This window comes from Palaemon carinicauda, chromosome 30, assembly GCF_036898095.1.
Source record: "Palaemon carinicauda isolate YSFRI2023 chromosome 30, ASM3689809v2, whole genome shotgun sequence".
Taxonomy (NCBI): domain Eukaryota; kingdom Metazoa; phylum Arthropoda; class Malacostraca; order Decapoda; family Palaemonidae; genus Palaemon; species Palaemon carinicauda.
Window position 1 is genome coordinate 40,703,485 of NC_090754.1, and position 19,984 is coordinate 40,723,468.

At 32.7% G+C, this 19,984-nt stretch overlaps 1 protein-coding gene across 1 annotated transcript; it reads left to right on the top strand.

The window, feature by feature from the left end:
- Positions 1 to 1,916: 1,916 nt before the first annotated feature.
- Positions 1,917 to 19,327, top strand: LOC137623043 (zinc finger protein 850-like). The gene is given in 3 exon segments (XM_068353676.1): positions 1,917 to 3,749; positions 3,751 to 4,694; positions 18,330 to 19,327. Coding segments are annotated over 3 exon segments (3,582 nt in total). The 5' UTR covers positions 1,917 to 1,968; the 3' UTR covers positions 19,187 to 19,327.
- Positions 19,328 to 19,984: the final 657 nt, after the last annotated feature.

The following is a 19,984-nucleotide window of genomic DNA, read 5'->3' on the forward strand; positions in this document are numbered from 1 at the left end:
ACAAGGCATTAGTTGGAAGACCCAGGCCCACAGGGCTGATTACTACGAAGCGTGAAGTAGGAGATGATGAATTAAGAAGTAATCGGTTAAAAGTTCAAGATAGAGAAGATTGGCGAAATCTACCCGTTATAGTTATAAGACGAGTTTTTGCTGCCTTTCAGTCCTTTGGTTTGGGAGTGATATGTTAGGCGTGTGTGTTTGTGTGTGTGTGTGTTTGTATCTATGACACACATGCTCAGATATAGTGTATATAACTTTAAAATCGTGCCATAGGTTCATGATCTTTTCCCGACGACAAATAGTATATGCTTTCGACAGGAGATAGTAAGGAAAGTTAAATGTCAGGTACCAAAAGAAACTTGATTACTCCAGCACAATCTAGAAATGGTGGAAATTGCTTTTCATGCAGAATTTCGGATAAAATCATACAAAGGAAACTTTTTTTTTTTTTTTTTCTTTTGCAGATATGTGAGCCTGTATGGTCTACAAGCCTCGGTATTAATTTTGCATTGTATAGCACGCACATTGAGATTTTTATTTAAGACTTGTGATGACGTTTTTGAAGTTCATTAGATGATTTTATATTATTATGGTTCCTGATAAATGAAATGGAGTTTTGACCTGGTCAGATACAATATTGAGGCCTGACTATGTATATACATTTTATATATATGTATGTATATATATATATATATATATATATATATATATATATATATATATATATATATATATATATATATATTGCAATAAGAAGATTGAGAATGCCATGAAGTAATGGCAGAAGATCTTCCTATTGGATGTTTCATTGTCTTTTTGGTATTGTATTCCATATATTATATATGATTTAATTTCATGTCAGAGGTTAAATACATTAAAAAATTCCTAAATATTTTTCATCTATTTAAGCTATAGTGATTGAGAGTACAGTACATTATTTAATTTTATTCATCAAGCAAATACCGTACTAAAGCATCTTAACTTATCAGATGCATTGGTTGTCTTCGACTAAGGAACAAAGACCCTTCAGTATAGCTTATCCCTGAACTGTCTGAAGCCGTCCCTTAGCTAATATTAGTTTCGCATTGTTTTTACCCTGAACTAACCTCACCTTAATTTTAATGCTCAATTTAAGAAAGTCATTAAAAACTCATTGTTTCCAAAACGATTGCTAAACAAGAAGTTGCAATAATAATGTCACACAAGTACATAAATCTAACAAGATCGGGTATAAATGTATATTTTTTATCAAATACTCAAAATTCATTGAATAATGAGACATTCATCACGCGTAAAAAGATTTCAGTGGCATTCAATGCAGGTTTTTCTTGAAGTTAACAATGAATTAAATATAGAGAAAGTTGAGCAGCAACACATTTTTCCTACATTTTAACCATCCACTTAACTTTAGCACAACCCAGTGTTGGTAAGGCGTCCTCATTTCAGATTATACTAAAGTTCTCTACAATAGTAGAAATATAGTTATTTTCAAATCGAATTCGCTATAATCATATAGTTGAGACCATTTTTTTTTTCAAATGTAATTTTTTATTATAATAATTCTGGACTTTGGATATGATTCTTTATAATTTGTCTTATTTATGAATTCTCTGCTATCTGATACTGTAAACATTATGATTACTGGCCAATTGAGGTGATTAACGACACATACTATTTTTACCTTCTTTAATGTGGCTAAACCGAAACTTACCTGTGGAGCCTCTAACGGTGTAACGCTTCCTCTCTCCCACTCATCAAACCTGTTTGAAATATCCATCATCATTTCAGTGACTATTTTGGATATTTATTTTCCATTAATTCATTTTAATATATTTTGGTGTGAATCTTTCCTTTCCTTTTCTATTTAACCTTAATATAATTTTACTAGAGGTTTTTATGTGTATTGTTCTTACAGGTAGGGAACATGGTTGGTGTGCTGATTTATCGTCCTGCCAAAACCTTCATTCCATGAAGCGTTGTCAGTCAAACAAGATTTACAAACGCTTCAATGGAAATGAAAATGTTAATTATGAAAATTCTAAAATAGCACAGACTGGAAGTAGATATTCAGATGAAAATGTTGAGGTTGGCATCTTTCAATCGCCTCCAGCAGACCAGAGTTTATTAGACATCAATGGAAAGTCATGTCAACCTGAATCCAAGGAAATGAGCTTCCTTATTTTCATCCCTCAAGTAAAGGAAGAAAAATTTTCAAATATATTTCTTTCTAGACGTAAGGACTCTACTGTCTTAGGAGAAATATCTGCCGAACATGGGAATTTCAAAAATACCATTTCAGAACCTTGTGAATATATACTAAGTGAGAAGTCATTGGCACCAAAGGACAAAATGCCTTTCAAGTGTAAAGATTGTGGCCAAATATGTTCTCGGAGAGATGATTTGAACAAGCATATGAGATTCCATACAGGTGAAAAGCCTTTTGAATGTAAAGATTGCTGCAAAACATTTACTCAGATAAGTAATTTTAACGGACATATGAGAATCCATACAGGTGAAAAGCCGTTTGAATGTAAAGATTGCGGCAAAAGATTTACTCAGATAAGTAATTTAAACGGACATATGAGAATCCATACAGGTGAAAAGCCTTTTGAATGTAAAGATTGCGGCAAAAGATTTAATGTGAGAAATACTTTAAACACACATATGAGAATCCACACAGGTGAAAAGCCTTTTGAATGTAAAGATTGCGGCAAAAGATTTACTGTGAGAAGTAATTTAAACACACATATGAGATTCCATACAGGTGAAAAGCTGTTTGAATGTAAAGATTGCGGCAAAAGATTTACTCAGAGAGGTGATTTAGAGAAACATATGAGAATCCATACACGTGAAAAGCCTTTTGAATGTAAAGATTGCGGCAAAAGATTTTCACGGAGAGGTAGTTTGAAAATACATATGAGAATCCATACAGGTGAAAATCCGTTTGAATGTAAAGATTGCGGCAAAAGATTTAGTGACAGAGTTAATTTAAACAAACATATGAGAATCCATACAGGTGATAAGCCTTTTGAATGTAAAGATTGTGGCAAAAGATTTACTGTGAGAAGTAATTTAAACACACATATGAGATTCCATACAGGTGAAAAGCTGTTTGAATGTAAAGATTGCGGCAAAAGATTTACTCAGAGAGGTGATTTAGAGAAACATATGAGAATCCATACACGTGAAAAGCCTTTTGAATGTAAAGATTGCGGCAAAAGATTTTCACGGAGAGGTAGTTTGAAAATACATATGAGAATCCATACAGGTGAAAATCAGTTTGAATGTAAAGATTGCGGCAAAAGATTTAGTGACAGAGGTAATTTAAACAAACATATGAGAATCCATACAGGTGAAAAGCCTTTTGAATGTAAAGATTGCGGCAAAAGATTTACTGTGAGAAGTAATTTAAACACACATATGAGATTCCATACAGGTGAAAAGCCTTTTGAATGTAAAGATTGCGGCAAAAGATTTACTCAGAGAGGTGATTTAGAGAAACATATGAGAATCCATACACGTGAAAAGCCTTTTGAATGTAAAGATTGCGGCAAAAGATTTTCTCGGAGAGGTAGTTTGAAAATACATATGAGAATCCATACAGGTGAAAATCCGTTTGAATGTAAAGATTGCGGCAAAAGATTTAGTGACAGAGGTAATTTAAACAAACATATGAGAATCCATACAGGTGAAAAGCCTTTTAAATGTAAAGATTGCGGCAAAAGATTTACTGTGAGAAGTAATTTAAACACATATGAGATTCCATACAGGTGAGAAGCTGTTTGAATGTAAAGATTGCGGCAAAAGATTTACTCAGAGAGGTGATTTAGAGAAACATATGAGAATCCATACAGGTGAAAAGCCTTTTGAATGTAAAGATTGCGGCAAAAGATTTACTCAGAGAGGTGATTTAGAGAAACATATGAGAATCCATACAGGTGAAAAGCCTTTTGAATGTAAAGATTACGGCAAAAGATTTACTGTGAGAAGTAATTTAAACACACATATGAGATTGCATACAGGTGAAAAGCTGTTTGAATGTAAAGATTGCGGCAAAAGATTTACTCAGAGAGGTGATTTAGAGGAACATATGAGAATCCATACAGGTGAAAAGCCTTTTGAATGTAAAGATTGCGGCAAAAGATTTTCACGGAGAGGTAGTTTGAAAATACATATGAGAATCCATACAGGTGAAAATCCGTTTGAATGTAAAGATTGCGGCAAAAGATTTAGTGACAGAGGTAATTTAAACAAACATATGAGAATCCATACAGGTGAAAAGCCTTTTGAGTGTAAAGATTGCGGCAAAAGATTTACTGTGAGAAGTAATTTAAACACACATATGAGATTCCATACAGGTGAAAAGCTGTTTGAATGTAAAGATTGCGGCAAAAGATTTACTCAGAGAGGTGATTTAGAGAAACATATGAGAATCCATACAGGTGAAAAGCCTTTTGAATGTAAAGATTGCGGCAAAAGATTTACTGACAGAGGTAATTTAGACAAACATATGAGAAACCATACAGGTGAAAAGCCTTTTGAATGTAAAGATTGAGGCAAAAGATTTTCTCGGAGAGGTAGTTTGAAAATACATATGAGAATCCATACAGGTGAAAATCCGTTTGAATGTAAAGATTGCGGCAAAAGATTTAGTGACAGAGGTAATTTAAACAAACATATGAGAATCCATACAGGTGAAAAGCCGTTTTGATTGTAAAGATTGTGTCCAAAGATTTTCTGAGATGTACTTTGAACAATCACATGAGAATCCATACAGGTGAAAAGCCGTTTTGATTGTAAAGATTGTGTCCAAAGATTTTCTGAGATGTACTTTGAACAATCACATGAGAATCCATACAGGTGAAAAGCCTTATGAGTGTATAGATTATGATAAAATATTTTTCCTGAATATTAATTTCTGGAAAAATTTTAACCCCATAGCCATTTCTAATTAATTTTAAATTGACTATTAAATGTAGACACTATTTTATAAGATGAAAAGCATGTATAGTGAGAATTATTACCCTCAATATATTCGTCTTTATATTTATTATGTTTTTAAATATTGTTTTGGTTATTACTAATTTTTTTACTTAAATGTAGATGTCCCTGATTAAAAATAGATATATTTAATTTATTATTAAAATGGTGGAAGGACACTAAAACAATGAAATGATCCAAGTTTAGGAGTCAAGTAATGAAATATAGTTGATAGAATCATGTAAAAATCCTATATTAACATTCGGAGCTATTGCTACTTAAAGAAAAGATTAGCCTGATTTGGATGGGTTAAAAATGTAAGTGAACTTATAAACGTGAGAAAAGAGCCATTCAGAAATAATTTTCAAGTTTGCAATGAAATCGAATAACTAAGATCAATCATATGAGTAATGCATTTCATATCTTACATTGTACATTAATTCTTCACTGATATATTCTTGTGAATCACGTCTGTTTTTTTTTTTTTTTTTTTTCGAAGGTGTATAGATTTTACATTGACCTCGCACAGCATCCTACAGGATTATTTGTGAAATCAACTTGGTCTTTAAATCATTTACAAATTACGTTTCACCTTGTGTAAAACTCTCTCTCTCTCTCTCTCTCTCTCTCTCTCTCTCTCTCTCTCTCTCTCTCTCTCTCTCTCTCTCTCTCAAACGTTTCTTAATTTGGATGTGTTAATTTTTTTTTGTGGATTAATAAGAGGTTTTCGAGATTAGTAGAAATAATTATAAAGTTTGCATTGAAACTTGAACTCCTTAAAAACCATAAAACATTTATTGATTTTGCTTTCAGTTACGGTTTTGATAATATTATTTCGAGGAATGGGCATTTAGTTGAGTCATCATTTAATTTACTTTTAATTATTCATTTTATAGTCACAACTTCTCAACTTTGAACTGCTGATAGGGCTATATTGTTTAGAATCCTAGAATGACCATAGAAATCAATTATATTCAACACAAGTAAAAGGTATTTCTTGCATGTATTTTTATACAGGTTAATGAAAAGAATTGAATTTATTGTAGAAATCAAGAAATTAGGAATTGCAATAGAATTTTGAAGAAAACTTTTGGAAAATGAGTTATTGTTGATAGAAGATACTATTGGTGTGTATCATAAAAATGGAATTTAGACCTATTTGGTGAAGTTTTCTTGTCTTTCAGTTTTTAGTATGTAGAGAAAGAAATTATTTTCAATACATTTGTTCACTTTCAAGTTGATTATTTCATTAAAAAAACTTTATCCTTAATTTCAAGCTGTATATTTTTGTGTAGTTAAAATGACAAAATTCCTGCTTGTAAATATTCTTTATTCCGAAGAGACTAGAGAGAAAGATTGATGAAAAGCTGAGAGATGAACAATGAGGATTTAGAAAAGATAGAAGTTTTACTAACTAAATTTTCATTTTAAGACATGTTGTACAGCAATATGTTAAATATAGAAGTCCACTTTTGATGGCATTTGTGGACTATGGAAAAACCCTTGATAGTGTGCACTTGTCAATTTTGTTGATAGTTCTGAGTTATTGTGGAATTCCTATTAAATATGTAAATTTGATTTAAGTTTGTTCATGAATATTGCAAGTGCAAAGTTAATGTAAGTGAGGTACTATTAAATGAATTTCCAGTGAACATTTAGAGTACTCCAAGGGAATATGATGTCACCTATATTTTCATCTTCACCTTGGGTTTTGTTACGCCTTGAACAGTTGGGGATGGGGGGGAAGGATTAGACTGGATTGGTAATGGGAAATTGACTGACCTAGAGTATGCTGATGACGCTATCCTTAGCAGATCACCACAGGATTTGCAATGCTTGCTTACCAGAATGCATGAAGTGTCACATGAGGTTGGGCTCAAGATAAATATAAGAAAGACAGAGCTGAGAATGGCATATGCAATGGAAGCTGAAATATCATAGGAAGGAGGAAGTATCAGTTTGGTAGAATCACTTATGAACTATGATCTCCGATACAGGTTCTTTAGAATTGGAGTTTAATGAAAAATTGAAAATAGCAAATCTGACAATGGTTAGGTTATGCGGAGAATATTCATTTTGATTGTTAAGTGCCCCTTCCTATCAAGCATGTATGATGACCACTTACGTTCAACGACAAGATGTGAATGTTCTAAAACAGCCTGCACTAAGCCCAGATCGCAACCACATAGAACATTATTTTATGGGTCTCAAGTGACTGTGTAATTGAACAAAGGGAAACCCCCCCCCCCCAGACATCTACCTTTAGAGAATTAGGTACATTATTGTTGCTCACAAAGGTCATACTCATACCCGACATTGACTTGCTAATTATGCTAATCATTGTTATTGTCACGTATATATGTTTGACTTGTTGAAACGTCTGAGAAATAATATTCAGGTGTGAAATTAGAAAGGTGAACCCTACTTTTTCTCTGCTAAATTTTGTCTACTGTATATTGGTTTGATTGCGACTAACATGTCTTTCTATTGGATTGGATTTTAAGGTATGAATTCTGGTCCTAATTCATCCATGGAAAGTTTTAATGTAACTCAGGATGCCTACTAATTTTGTGATCAAAACATTCCATTTTAAATTTCTCATCTAACAATGCTTGCGATAACATTCTTGGCTGTTAAAACATTTTTATATATAAATATCTATAATAAAAGCTCAAGATAGAGACAACTGGCGTAATCTAACCGAGACCCTTTGCGTCAATAGGCGTAGTAGGAGATGATGGTGAAATATTTATATATATTATATACCTGTATATAATATATGCATATGTATTATAAAAAAACATATTTACTACTATAGTAGTAAATATGTTTTCATGGATAAGTCACCCTCCACAATTCTCTATTCATGGCCATCTCTTTTAGCTCTTGGTACCTTCTCCCTCCTTTCCGGTCATCACATATACATTCGATAATGTCCTTCAGTATCCCAACTCCTCTTAAATTGTGTCCTATCCAGATTTTCTGCCTTCACTTTATTTTTGTAATTGGGGTTTTCTCTTCTTCAACTATTCTTTGTACTTCTTCCTTTATCTTGTGGTCTTTCCAATTTATTTTCAGCGTCCTCCTCCAAATCCCCATTTCAAAAGCTTCCGGATGTTTCTATTCTGATGCTTTTATAGTCCACGTTTCAGAATCGTACAATGCTACACTCCATGTAAAACTTTTTTACAAATCTTTTCTTCAGTTCCATTTCCAGTTTCCCCTTTTAATGTTCGTCTCTCTCTCTCTCTCTCTCTCTCTCTCTCTCTCTCTCTCTCTCTCTCTCTCTCTCTCTCTCTCTCTCTCTCTCAAGAGCTACCTTACCTTAGGCTATTTTGCTCTTAATTTCTTTGCTGTAGTTTCCTTCTTGTTTTATAATACTTCCCAAGTACTTGAATTGACTGACTTCTTCCACAACTAAGTCTCCAATCTGTATGTTTATTGGAGGTCTTGTCTTCTTACAATTCTCATTACGTTGGTTTTAGGTGTATTTATTTTCATTCCATACTTCTCTGCTGTTCTGTTTCTCTCATTCATCATCTTCTGTAAACCCTCGACTGCGCTACAGACAACTTCCTTGTCATCAGCGAACCTTATAGTGTTCACTATTTCTTCTCCCGACTTGATATCATCTTCCAGTGACTTTTCATCATTTCTTCAGCAGATATGTTAAACAGAAATGGTGACAGGGAACATCCCTGTCTGACTCCTCCTCCAACAGTTCCAGGATCAGAATCTTCACCTGCTATAGGTAGTGGTCTGTTTGATGTATATATGAATTCTTTATTTTCTCTCTCTCCAATCACTGGATATGTATTTCTAAACATTCCAGTAATGTCCACTGAACCCTACCAAATGCTTTCTCAAAGTCATTGAAACAAACAAACAGTTCCACATTAACATCTAGAACTTTTTCTTGCATCATCCCCATACAGCCAACTGCCTCTCGTGTCCCATATCCTGATCTAAATCCAAATTGGTCCGTTCCAACCTTGGAGGAAAAATAAGTATTAATCCTCCTAGGTTCCAACACATTCTCAAGCTTTGGATTTTAACCTCCATGATAATATCTTAAGTAATAATTTTATACATGACTAATTAAGCTTTGTTGTTTTAAGATATATACTTGAATATTATCTGGTCCGGAAGTTTTACTATTGTTTATTTCCTTAATAGGTGCTGTCATTTTTCTGTCTATTAAATTCGAGACCAATGTCATCATCGTCTACTTTCTCTTCTTCTATTTCTATATTATTATTACTAGCTAAGCCACAACCCTAGTTGGAAAAGCAGAATGCTATAAGCCCAAGGGTTCCAACAGGGAAAAATAACCGAGTGAGGAAAGAAAATGAATAAACTTTATCAAAATTTATGAACAATTAACATATTTTATGAACAGTAACAACATTAAAACAGAGCTTATATATAAACTATAAAAATGACCTAAGTCAACCTGTTCGACATAAAAACATTTGCTGCAAGTTTGAACTTTTGAAGTTCTATAGATTCAACCACCTAATTGGGAAGATCATTCCACAGATTGGTCACAGCTGGAATAAAACTTCTAGAATACTGTATAGTATTGAGCTTCATGATGGAGAAGGCCTGACTAATAGAATTAACTGCATGCCTAGTGTTACGAACTGGAAGGTACTGTTAGGGAAGATTTGAATGTAAAGGATTGTCAGAATTATGAAAAATCTTAGGAAACATGCACTTCGAATTAATTGAACGATGGGGTCAAAAATTAGTATCTTGATCAGAAATGAGAAATATGATAGGCTGACCTCAAAAAAAAAAAAAAAAAAGTAGAACTTGAGAAAAGCGGAACACCAGACCTAATGCATAGAGAAAATTAAAGAAATTTTAAAGAAAGACAAGAGGGTAACTGAGAAGCATTGAAATAGAATGGAAAATGAAATACTCAACATTTTATATATATATATATATATATATATATATATATATATATATATATATATATATATATATATATATATATATATATATATAAAATATAAGTATTTGCACACACACACACACACACATATATATATATATATATATATATATATATATATATATATATATATATATAGGCCTGTGTGTTATATAATTACACGAATATATGTATATATATATATATATATATATGTATATATACATACATACAGAAGTAAAGAAAACATGAAATAGGCAAAACACCAGGAGAAGAGAGCCAAATAATTGATATAATAATAAATGGAAGAGATTTCGTTGCAGTAAAACTCAATGAATTTTACTCACAAGTCTGCAAGAAGCTTTCTAAACCTACAACTCTGAAAACTTTATCATAATACAAATTCACAAAAAGGGAGACACAAAAGACCTAAAAAATTATTGCCCAATAAGTTTACTCCGTATTATTCAAAATATAAAGATCATATTAGGCCAAATAGGAAGTCAGCTAGACTTTAACTAAGAGAGCAGGCAGACTTTAGAAGCGGGTATTCAACAACTGACCATATCCATGTATTTAACCAGCCAGTGGAAAAATCAAGAGTATGGCAAACCTTTACATATGGTATTTATAGACTAAGAAATCTTTTGATTCTGTCAAAACTTCAGCAGTATGAAAGACCTTCAAAGACAAATAATAGATGAATCTTATGTAAGAACACTTAAAGGTATCTCTATTACTTGTTACTTGTTTTGGGTTTAAATCCAACCCTCCACTGAAGTCGAGTGAACTACTTCTCGGGCGGGTCCATATTAATCATCTAACGAAACATTTTCATTATAACTTATACAATTCTTTGATTGTAGCATCTTCCAAATCATATGATCTTGTGAAAAGTAATGTCTTTAGTTTCTTCTTAAATTCAATTGCTCCCTTAAGGTCCTTCATTTCAGGTGGCAGTTTATTATAATGTCTAGGCGCACAGTAGCTAAAAGCCCTTTCACCAAATTTACTATTTGTTCTTGGTTCAGATAGCCTATGTTTGTCACTCGTGTGTCTTGTGTTAACATTTGTTTCTAGTTCTAGTTTATTTAGGCATTCTTTTAGATATTTTGGTTCAGTATCTTAAACGTTAGTAAGAGTAGCTTGTATTCAATTCTCGCTTTTACCGGTAGCCAGTGTAATTTAATTAGTGCAGGGGTAACTCTTTCCCTATTGTGTAGTCCTTTTTTTAATCTAGCGGCTCTGTTTTGTACTCTCTGAATTTTCTTCAGCTGATAATTTGGTAAGCCATAGAACAGTGAGTTGCAGTAATCAATTCTTGAAAATATGTGGTGATTAATGAGTATGGCCATAGATTTTTCATCTAAGTATTTACTAATAAATGCTATGTTTCTAATATGATAGTTACAATTTCTTAAAATATTATTTATATGTTCATTCATTGTCAGTCTATCATCCATGATTACTCCAAGATTCCTGACAGATTTCTTTAGGTCAATGATCGATTGACCTATTTCAATTTTTTGGAAGCATTCGATTCTTTTTATATCTTTTTCATTTCCAAAAATAATACATTCACTTTTATCTTCATTGAGTTTGAGCTTTTTTGTTAACATCCAAGCCTTAATGACATTCATTATTTCATGTATCTTTCTTTTAGCTTCATCAACTGATTCTATTGGGAAATAGAATTGTGTATCATCAGCGTATATTTTAAACTTAACTCTGTGAGTTTCAAGTATATTTGCCAGTTCAATCGTGTAAATTTCAAACAGGAGAGGACCTAGTACACTGCCTTGAGGCACCCCTTTGCTTAGTTTTCTTGTCTCAGATTCAACATTTGATATTACTACTTTAACTTTGCGGTTTTCAAGATAACTCACAAACCAGTCGTATGCTCGTTCTACGATGCCCACAGCTTTAAGGTCTTCCATCAGATATGTATGTTCTACAGTATCAAATGCTGCACTTAGATCAAGCATCACAAGAATGCAACACTTGCCATTTGTTATAATTTCTGTTCTGTCATTTTTTTATCGCTAACACTGTTGTTTCTGTAGAGTAATTTTCTTTGTATGCAGATTGATTTGTAGGTATGGCTTTAGATTTTTTCAGATGTTTCCAGGTTTGTTCATGTACAGCAGTTTCAGTAATTTTCGAAAAATATGACAGATTTGATATTGGCCTATATGAACTTAAATTGTCTGCATCACCTTTTCCTTTATACACAGGCTTGATACATGCAACTTTTTTCACAATCAGGGAAAACTGCCTGTGTTAGACTCCTATTTACCATGTTTCGGTAGGTCTCTTGTAGTCTGGTGAAATTTTTTGCATCTTTTACATCATTAATTGGAAATGGATCATTTCCGCAGTAGGTTTTTTTTTTTGCTTTCTTTATTATTCTCATATAATTACTCTGACTTAACTCTTTGAATACCCTTAGCTTATTTACACCTGTTGCTGATGTATTCCTTCGCTCTGTTGTGCCGATGTTGTGAAAACTGGAGCAGATTTTATTTATTTTTTCCTCAAAATAATCAATAAAATCATTTGCTAGGCATTTAGGATCATTAGTTTTGTCAGGCAACACTATTTCTGTCTTTAGACCTAATAGTTTCTTTAGGTTCTTATGTATTTTCCGTGGGTCATTTTCATTGCACACTTTTTTATAATAGGCCTTTCTTTTAGCTAAGATAAGGTAATTGTAGCGATTTCTAGCTGCTTTGTAATGTTGCCAGTTTTCATTATTTTTATTTCTTTTCCATTTATCCTCCATTTTTCTTTTTCTTTTTTTCATTATCAAACCAGTTCGATTTTTCTTTAATTGTGATTATTTTTGTTATTTCAGGGCACCTATTATTATAATTAGTTGCAAGTATAGTTTTACTTCTATCAGTAATGCAGTTTATACAGGATTGTCTCTCTACGAGGGTGTGATTCTCTTCACAGTTACAGACTGGTGTTATCCCTTTTATATCCTCTAGGCTTTGTTCAATGAACTCTTTTGGATCAAAGTTAGTCTTAATTCTGTATGTGATTTCCTTCTGTATTGCATTAATTTTTCTAACGTCTATTACAAAAAACGTTAACTTATGCATTGGGGATATAGAGCAGTCAGGTTCAATCTCCATATTTAGTATGATGTTGTTGTTTTTGTTTACTATAACTAGATCTAGTATATGATTAGACTGAGCTGTTAGTTCAGACACTATGTTTTCAAGGTCGTGGTTGTCAATCAATTCTCTAAATTCATTGACATATGGATCTACTCTGTTATCAAGATGTAGGTTGAAATCACCACATATAACTATATTTCCATTGTTGTTCAATGTATCTAGTAAGTTATTAAATCCATCTAGAAACATTCTTTTGCTTTTTCTCGGTGGTCTATAGAGTATAACTATTTGTCGATTTACATTTCGAAATAAAATTTTAATATTCATATATTCAAATGAATTAACTATGAGATGATTTCTTACTGTAACTTTGTATGATTTCTTAATTTAGATTGCAATGCCACCACCTCTTTTGTTTTCTCTTGGTTCATGATAAAAGTTATAAGATTTAGGTGTCATTTCATTTATTTTCGATCTGTCACTCACATTACCACTCAACCAAGTTTCAGTTAATAAGAAAATATCCACATCTTGATCACTTACGACTTCCTTAATGATATGAGTTTTATTGCCAATGGATTGTATATTTATTAGATTACATGATATTTTCTTAATCGAAGCCATGGTCAGTATTGTTTCTGGCTCTTGTTATTTCTTGTTTATAAACTTCACTGTTTACTCTATCATAGGATTTATGTTTTGTCATAATAGTTCTTTCTCACACAATTATGAACAATACAGTAATCCTAAAACTGCACGAAGATTGTGAGAAAATTCTAATTGAGAAAGGAGTTAGACTGCGAGAATGTAGGAATTAACAGTAATGGGGAATACCTTTACAACTTAGGACATAGTTCTAGTTGGTGAAATCATGGGAAGACTTTCAAAAGATGATGGAACAATGAATAGAGAAAGCAGAATTGTACGAACCTCTTAGTGACTGTTAATGAATAGACGTCCTTTAGGCAGACAGTAAGTGTTCCCTCAGGACGTGAGACCGAAATTAAAAGGATAAGGATGGGATGGAGGGCTTTTGGAAAAAAATAAGAAATATGAGAAAGGAAATGCCACTTTCTCTAAAAAAGAAAATATTTAATCAGATGATCCTACCAATATTAACTTATGCATCAGAAATTTGAGCCTGACATAAGTCTTAGAACATGAGCTAGTTATAACTCGGAAAGTTATAGAAAGAATAACGCTAAGAGACAGAAAAAGAAATTGAGGATATGCTAGCAACACAAGAAAAAGAAATCGACATAGGCAGGACATACGACCAGACTGACATATAAAAGGACACCAAGAATAATAGAATGGTCCTTGGAGATTACGACGAAGCAGAGGAAGGAAGAGAAGATGAATTTCCAATCTACGAAAATTTCTGGGTGTAGGAAGACCATAAACAGATGCGTGTGAAATGACGTGTCTGGGGCCTTTGTCCTACAGAAGATTATTAACGGATGATGTGTATATATATATATATATATATATATATATATATATATATATATATATATATATATATATATATATGTATATGTATATATATATGTATATATATATACACACACACACACAACAACAACGATGCAACCGTTTCTACTGTAGTCCTCAATAGGACAAAAGCCTCAGACATGTTTTATTCTTGTCTGAGGTTTGGCCAGTTTTCATCATCATATTGGCCAGCCAGCCAAGATGAATGGTGATTGGTGAGAGACTTTGTCTGATCGCTCACGGCAAACCAATATAACCATCTCTTTTGATCTCTGAGTCATTTTGCGTGTAGGCCTATCCCTGATCGATCGCTAGGACAAGAGAATTTTCATCTAAATATGTGGACGATGAAGTTCGATTGTTGTTGATTAAATTACATCTTATCTCTGAGTTGAATTGGGAGCAATCTCGCATAACTGATATTGTTATTCTCCATATTGTGGTCGTGCCTATTCTATACAACGTTTGGTAGGCAGCAGTGACAGGCGTTGGCTAATTTCAGCTATCCAACCATTTTTAACAAGATTGATATTTTGTATATGATACGGCATCGTTTAATAGAGCTTCAGAGGATAAAGGTCTTTCCAGTAATATTTGTATTTATTATCAGGACTACGGTGTCATTGATGTTTCATTTGAATATACCTAAGATTCTCATCGAAAAATTCCCTTGTTTCCAGGTTCCTTGTTACTCTCTCCACAACAAAGTTGCTGTCGGCACACTGCTAGATGTCGTTCATTCCCCCCCCCCCCCCCCCCAAAAAAAAGGGGCAGAAAAAGTAAATTTCTCAATAGTTGTATCATTATTGGAGAGAAAACTTTTGCAATTCTCAAATAGCTTGAACTTTACCTTATGCTTGTTACTGAAATATCATTGGAAGGAGAAAGAATTTATGAGGTGGAATCATTTAAATATTTAGGTACTGTACTGTGATCTCTAATACAGGGTCTTTAAAATTGGAGTTTAATGAAAGATTTGGGGGGAAAAATCAGACAATGGCTAGGTTAACGGTTAAGTAACACTCTGAAGTCAAATCACCTAAAATTACATATAAAAATCAGACTATATATCAGTTTAGTGAGATTGGTGTTACTGTATGGACATGAGTCATGGTATGACGAAACAATCTCCAATAGATTCAGTAGATTTGAGAACAAAGCGTTCAGAAGGATATTGGGAGTTAAATGGCAGGACAGGATTAGAAATGAAACTAAGAAAGATTACTCGAGTACCATATGTGGATGAAATCATGATGATGGGTAGATGGAGGTGGTTTGGACATGCTCTTCGCACTCCCCAAGAAGGATTAGTTCACCAAACCTTCATTTGGTCTCCACAAGGCATTAGTTGGAAGACCCAGGCGTACAGGGCTGATTACTACGAAGCGTGAAGTAGGAGATGATGAATTAAGAAGTATTCGGTTAAAAGCTCAAGATAGAGAAGATTGGCGAAATCTAACCGTTATAAATTAGTTATAAGACGAGTTTTTGCTGCTTTTCAGTCCTTTGGTTTGGGAGTGATCTGTTAGGTGCGTGTGTGTGTGTGTTTGTATCTATGACACACATGCTCAGATTTAGTGTATATAACTTGAAAATCATTCCATAGGTTCATGATTTTTTTCCCGACGACAAATAGTATATGCTTTTGACAGGAGATAGTAAGGAAAGTTAAATGTCAGGTACCTAAAGAAACTTGATTACTCCAGCACAATCTAGCAATGGTGGAAATTGCTCTTTATGCTGAATTTCGGATAAAATCATACAAAGGAAACTTTTTTTTTTTTTTTTTTTTTTTTTTTTTTTTTTTTTTTTTTTTTTTTTTTTTTTTTTTTTTTTGTCAGATATGTAAGCCTGTATGGTCTACAAGCCTCGGTATTAATCTTGCATTGTATAGCATGCACATTGAGATTTTTATTTAAGACTGTTGTGATGACGTTTTTGAAGTTCATTAGATGATTTTATATTATGGTTCCTGATAAATGAAATGGAGTTTTGACCTGGTCAGATACAATATTGAGGCCTGACTATGTATATACATTTTATATATATATATATATATATATATATATATATATATATATATATATATATATATATATATATATATATATTGCAATAAGAAGATAGAGAGTGCCATGGAGTAAAGGCAGAAGATCTTCCTATTGGATGTTTCATTGTCTTTTTGGTATTGTATTCCATATATATATGATTTAATTTTATGTCAGAGGTTAAATACATTTAAAAAAAAATCCTAAATCTATTTCATCTATTTAAGCTATAGTGATATAGAGTACAGTATATTATTTAATTTTATCCATCAAGAAAATACCGTACTAAAGCATCTTAACCTATCAGATGCATTGGTTGTCTTCGACTAAGGAACAAAGACCCTTCATTATCGCCTACCCCTGAACTGTCTGAAGCCGTCCCTTAGCTAATATTAGTTTCGAATTGTTTTTACCCTGAACTAACCTCACCTTAATTTTAATGTTCAATTTAAGAAAGTCATTAAAAACTCATTGTTTCCAAAACGATTGCTAAACAAGAAGTTGCAATAATAATGTCACACAAGTACATAAATCTAACAAGATCGGATATAAATGTATGTTTTTTATCAAATACTCAAAATTCATTGAATAATGAGACATTCATCACGCGTAAAAAGATTTCAGTGGCATGCAATGCAGGTTTTTCTTGAAGTCAACAATGAATTAAATATAGAGAAAGCTGAACTGCAACACATTTTTTCCCACATTTTTAACCATCCACTTAACTTTAGCACAACCCAGTGTTGGTAAGGCATCCTCATTTCAGATCATACTAAAGTTCTCTACAATAGTAGAAATATAGTTATTTTCAAATCGAATTCGCTATAATCATATAGTTGAGACCATTTTTTTCAAATGTAATTTTTTATTATAATAATTCTGGACTTTGGATATGATTCTTTATAATTTGTCTTATTTATGAATTCTCAGCTATCTGATGCTGTAAATATTATGATTACTGGCCAATTGAGGTGATTAACGACACATACTATTTTTACATTCTTTAATGTGGCTAAACCGAAACTTACCTGTGGAGCCTCTATCGGTGTAACGCTTCCTCTCACCCATTCATCAAACCTGTTTGAAATATCCATCATCATTTCAGTGACTATTTTGCATATTTTTTTTTCCATTAATTCATTTTAATATATTTTGGTGTGAATCTTTCCTTTCCTTTTCTATTTAACGTTAATATAATTTTACTAGAGGTTTTTATGTGTATTGTTCTTACAGGTAGGGAACATGGTTGGTGTGCTGATTTATCGTCCTGCCAAAACCTTCATTCCATGAAGCGTTGTCAGTCAAACAAGATTTACAAACGCTTCAATGGAAATGAAAATGTTAATTATGAAAATTCTAAAATAGCACAGACTGGAAGTAGGAATTCAGATGAAAATGTTGAGGTTGGCATCTTTCAATCGCCTCCAGCAGACCAGAGTTTATTAGACATCAATGGAAAGTTATGTCAACCTGAATCCAAGGAAATGAGCTCCCTTATTTTCATCCCTCAAGAAAAGGAAGATAAATTCTCAAATATATTTCTTTCTAGACGTGAGGACTCTACTGTCTTAGGAGAAATATCTGCCGAACATGGGAATTTCAAAAATACCCTTTCAGAACCTTGTGAATATATACTAAGTGAGAAGTCATTGGCACCAAAGGACAAAATGCCTTTCAGGTGTAAAGATTGTGGCCAAATATGTTCTCGGAGAGATGATTTGAACAACCATATGAGAATCCATACAGGTGAAAAGCCGTTTGAATGTAAAGATTGTGGCCAAAGATTTACTCAGAGAGGTGATTTAGACAAACATATGAGAATCCATACAGGTGAAAAACCTTTTGAAGGTAAAGATTGTGGCCAAAGATTTTCTCGGAGAAATAATTCAAACAAACATATGAGAATCCATACAGGTGAAAAGCCGATTGAATGTAAAGATTGTGGCAAAAGATTTACTCTTAGAGGTGATTTAGACAGACATATGAGAATCCATACAGGTGAAAAGCCTTTTGAATGTAAAGATTGCGGCAAAAGATTTACTCTGGGAAGTCATTTGAGCAGTCATATGAGAATCCATACAGGTGAAAAGCCGTTTGAATGTAAAGATTGCGGCAAAAGATTTACTCAGGATGGTCATTTGAGCAGTCATATGAGAATCCATACAGGTGAAAAGCCTTTTGAATGTAAAGATTGCGGCAAAAGATTTACTCAGAGAGGTGATTTAGACAGACATATGAGAATCCATACAGGTGAAAAGCCTTTTGAATGTAAAGATTGCGGCAAAAGATTTACTCGGGGAAGTCATTTGAGCAGTCATATGAGAATCCATACAGGTGAAAAGCCGTTTGAATGTAAAGATTGCGGCAAAAGATTTAGTGACAGAGGTAATTTAAACAAACATATGAGAATCCATACAGGTGAAAAGCCTTTTGAATGTAAAGATTGCGGCAAAAGATTTACTGTGAATAGTAATTTAAACACACATATGAGAATCCATACAGGTGAAAAGCCGTTTGAATGTAAAGATTGCGGCAAAAGATTTACTCAGAGAGGTGATTTAAACGAACATATGAGAATCCATACAGGTGAAAAGCCGTTTTGATTGTGAAGATTGTGTCCAAAGATTTTCTGAGAGGTACTTTGAACAATCACATGAGAATCCATACAGGTGAAAAGCCTTATGAGTGTATAGATTATGATAAAATATTTTTCCTGAATATTAATTTCTGGAAAAATTCTAACCCCATAGCCATTTCTAATTAATTTTAAATTGACTATTCAATGTAGACACTTATAAGATGAAAAGCATGTATAGTGAGAATTATTACCCTGAATATATTCGTCTTTAAATTTATTATGTTTTTAAAAATTGTTTTGGTTATTACTAATTTTTTGTACTTGAATGTAGATGTCCCTGATTAAAAATAGATATATCTAATTTATTATTAAAATGGTTGAAGGACACTAAAACAATGAAATGATCCAAGTTTAGGAGTCAAGTAATGAAATATAGTTGATAGAATCATGTAAAAATCCTATATTAACATTCGGAGCTATTGCTACTTATAGAAAAGATTAGTCTGATTTGGATGGGTTAAAAATGGAAGTGAACTTATAAAAGTGAGAAAAGAGCCATTCAGAAATAATTTTAAAGTTTGCATTGAAATCGAATAACTAGGATCAATCATATGAGTAATGCATTTCATATCTTACATTGTACATTAATTCTTCACTGGCATCTTCTTGTGAATCACTTATAGGTTTTTTTTGCTTCCTGATTTTCGAAGGTATATAGATTTTACATTGACCTCGCACAGCATCCTTCAGGAATATTTGTGAAATCAACTTGGTCTTTAAATCACTTACAAATTACTTTTCACCTTGTGTAAAACTCTCTCTC